Source organism: Eptesicus fuscus, chromosome 13 (assembly GCF_027574615.1).
Source record: "Eptesicus fuscus isolate TK198812 chromosome 13, DD_ASM_mEF_20220401, whole genome shotgun sequence".
Classification (NCBI taxonomy): Eukaryota; Metazoa; Chordata; class Mammalia; order Chiroptera; family Vespertilionidae; genus Eptesicus; species Eptesicus fuscus.
Window position 1 is genome coordinate 44,280,686 of NC_072485.1, and position 2,030 is coordinate 44,282,715.

General features: G+C 38.9%; 1 protein-coding gene across 1 annotated transcript; it reads left to right on the forward strand.

Moving 5' to 3' along the window:
• Nucleotides 1–2,030, forward strand: LOC129151307 (putative olfactory receptor 56B2). The gene is made up of 2 exons (XM_054725669.1): nt 1–18; nt 1,080–2,030. Exons 1-2 carry the CDS (start codon nt 1–3, stop codon nt 2,028–2,030), a joined length of 969 nt encoding a protein of 322 aa, XP_054581644.1.

The following is a 2,030-nucleotide window of genomic DNA, read 5'->3' on the forward strand; positions in this document are numbered from 1 at the left end:
ATGCTAATCATGCTTCAGGTCTAAGAGCCTTTGCCTTTTCCTCATTGAAAAACTTCCTGAGCTCCTACACATTTTTGCTCTGTTACTATTCTGTCCGCTACTGCTTGATTCAGTTTGCGATGATACTACATCAGTCTTAGAGGAGCATTATAATTATGTCTTTCTTGGGTCACTTTGCTGTTTCCAAAACAGTTGCTTGTTGAAATATATAACCTTTCAACCTTCATTGTGAATAGAGATAAATCCAGGATAACAGCTGAGTCAGTAAACACTTCATATCTCTGATTCAACCACTGTTGTAACATTAATATTATTGATGTATTCTTCAAAACTGTTGATGTTCTTAAAATAAGTTCTTTTCAACAGTCTTGATCTGATGTGTTATCTAAGTGTTTCCATGCATAAATTTCTTTACTCTCAATTCTATACATTAAGGCCCTAAATAAAGTCATCCTTTAGCAAACTAAAGGTAAGTAGCAAGGCCACACAGCAGGTCACTTTCGTGTTGTCCAGTTTCCATGACTTACAATATGGAAGGGAATGAACAAGGCCCTGATATCTCTGATACTCTAACCCATAATTATAAGACGATGAAGATAATGTGACCTGCCTTAGAGAGTTTTTGTGATGATTGTGTTAACAAAAATGCACGATTAAAGTTTCTGTCTCATTATAATATCCAATAAAGTTAGTGCAGAATGAGAATAACCAAGATTAATAATGAAGAATCCTCATCTCAATGAAGTGTTTACCAGAGGGAAAGGAGATTTGGAGGTGGTAAAAGTTAAAAAGGGTCAAATACATGATGATGGAAGGAGATTTTGAGTGGTGGGAACACATGCCAATATCCAGATAATGTATCCTAGAGCTGTACACTTCAAACTCATATAATCTTATCAACCATTGTCATTTCAATAAATTTAGCTAAAAAATAAAAAGAATTACCATAAAAATAAACAAAGAAAATAAATAATTTTAAAAAATCTTAATCTTTGAATCACTCCTGTTTAAATACGGTCATAGATATTTTTCAGAATGGTAACCTTGAATATTTTTTCTCTTACTAAAGAATGTTCCAGAATCTCAAAGCCTCCAACATCTCTAAGATCCAGATCTCTGAATTTATTCTGATGGGATTCCCAGGCATTCACAGCTGGCAACACTGGCTCTCCCTGCCATTGGCTCTGCTCTACCTCTTAGCCCTCAGTGCCAACAACCTTATCCTGATCATCATCTATCAAGAGACAACACTGCACCAGCCTATGTACCATTTCCTGGGCATCCTGGCTGTGGTAGACATGGGCCTTGCCACCACTATCATGCCCAAGATATTGGCCATCTTATGGTTCAATGCTAAAGCCATCAGTCTCCCTGAGTGCTTCCTGCAGATGTATGCCATACATTGTTTTGTGGGCATGGAGTCCGGTATCTTTGTATGCATGGCTATAGATAGATATGTAGCTATTTGTCGACCACTACGCTACTCATCAATAATTACTGAATCTTTTGTGGTCAAAGCAACTGTGTTCATGGCACTCAGAAACTCCATAACTACCATCCCAGTGCCTGTATTGGCTGCTCAGAGGCACTACTGCTCCCAGAACCAAATAGAACACTTTCTGTGTTCTAATCTCGGTGTCACTAGTCTATCCTGTGATGACAGAACCATCAACAGCATTTACCAGCTTCTTTTGGCCTGGACGCTCATGGGAAGTGACCTGGGTTTGATTATTTTATCATATGCTTTGATACTTCACTCTGTGCTGAAGCTGAATTCAGCAGAAGCTGCGTCCAAAGCCCTAAGTACCTGCACGTCCCACCTCATTCTGATCCTATTCTTCTATACAGTTGTCATTGTTATGTCCATCACCTATGGTGCTGCAATGTCAGTTCCCATCATTCCAGTGCTACTCAATGTACTGCACAGTGTCATTCCTCCTGCCCTCAATCCCATGGTGTATGCTCTCAAGAACAAGGACCTAAGGCAGGGTTTATATAAGGTTCTTAAAGTACACATCAAGAACAACTAA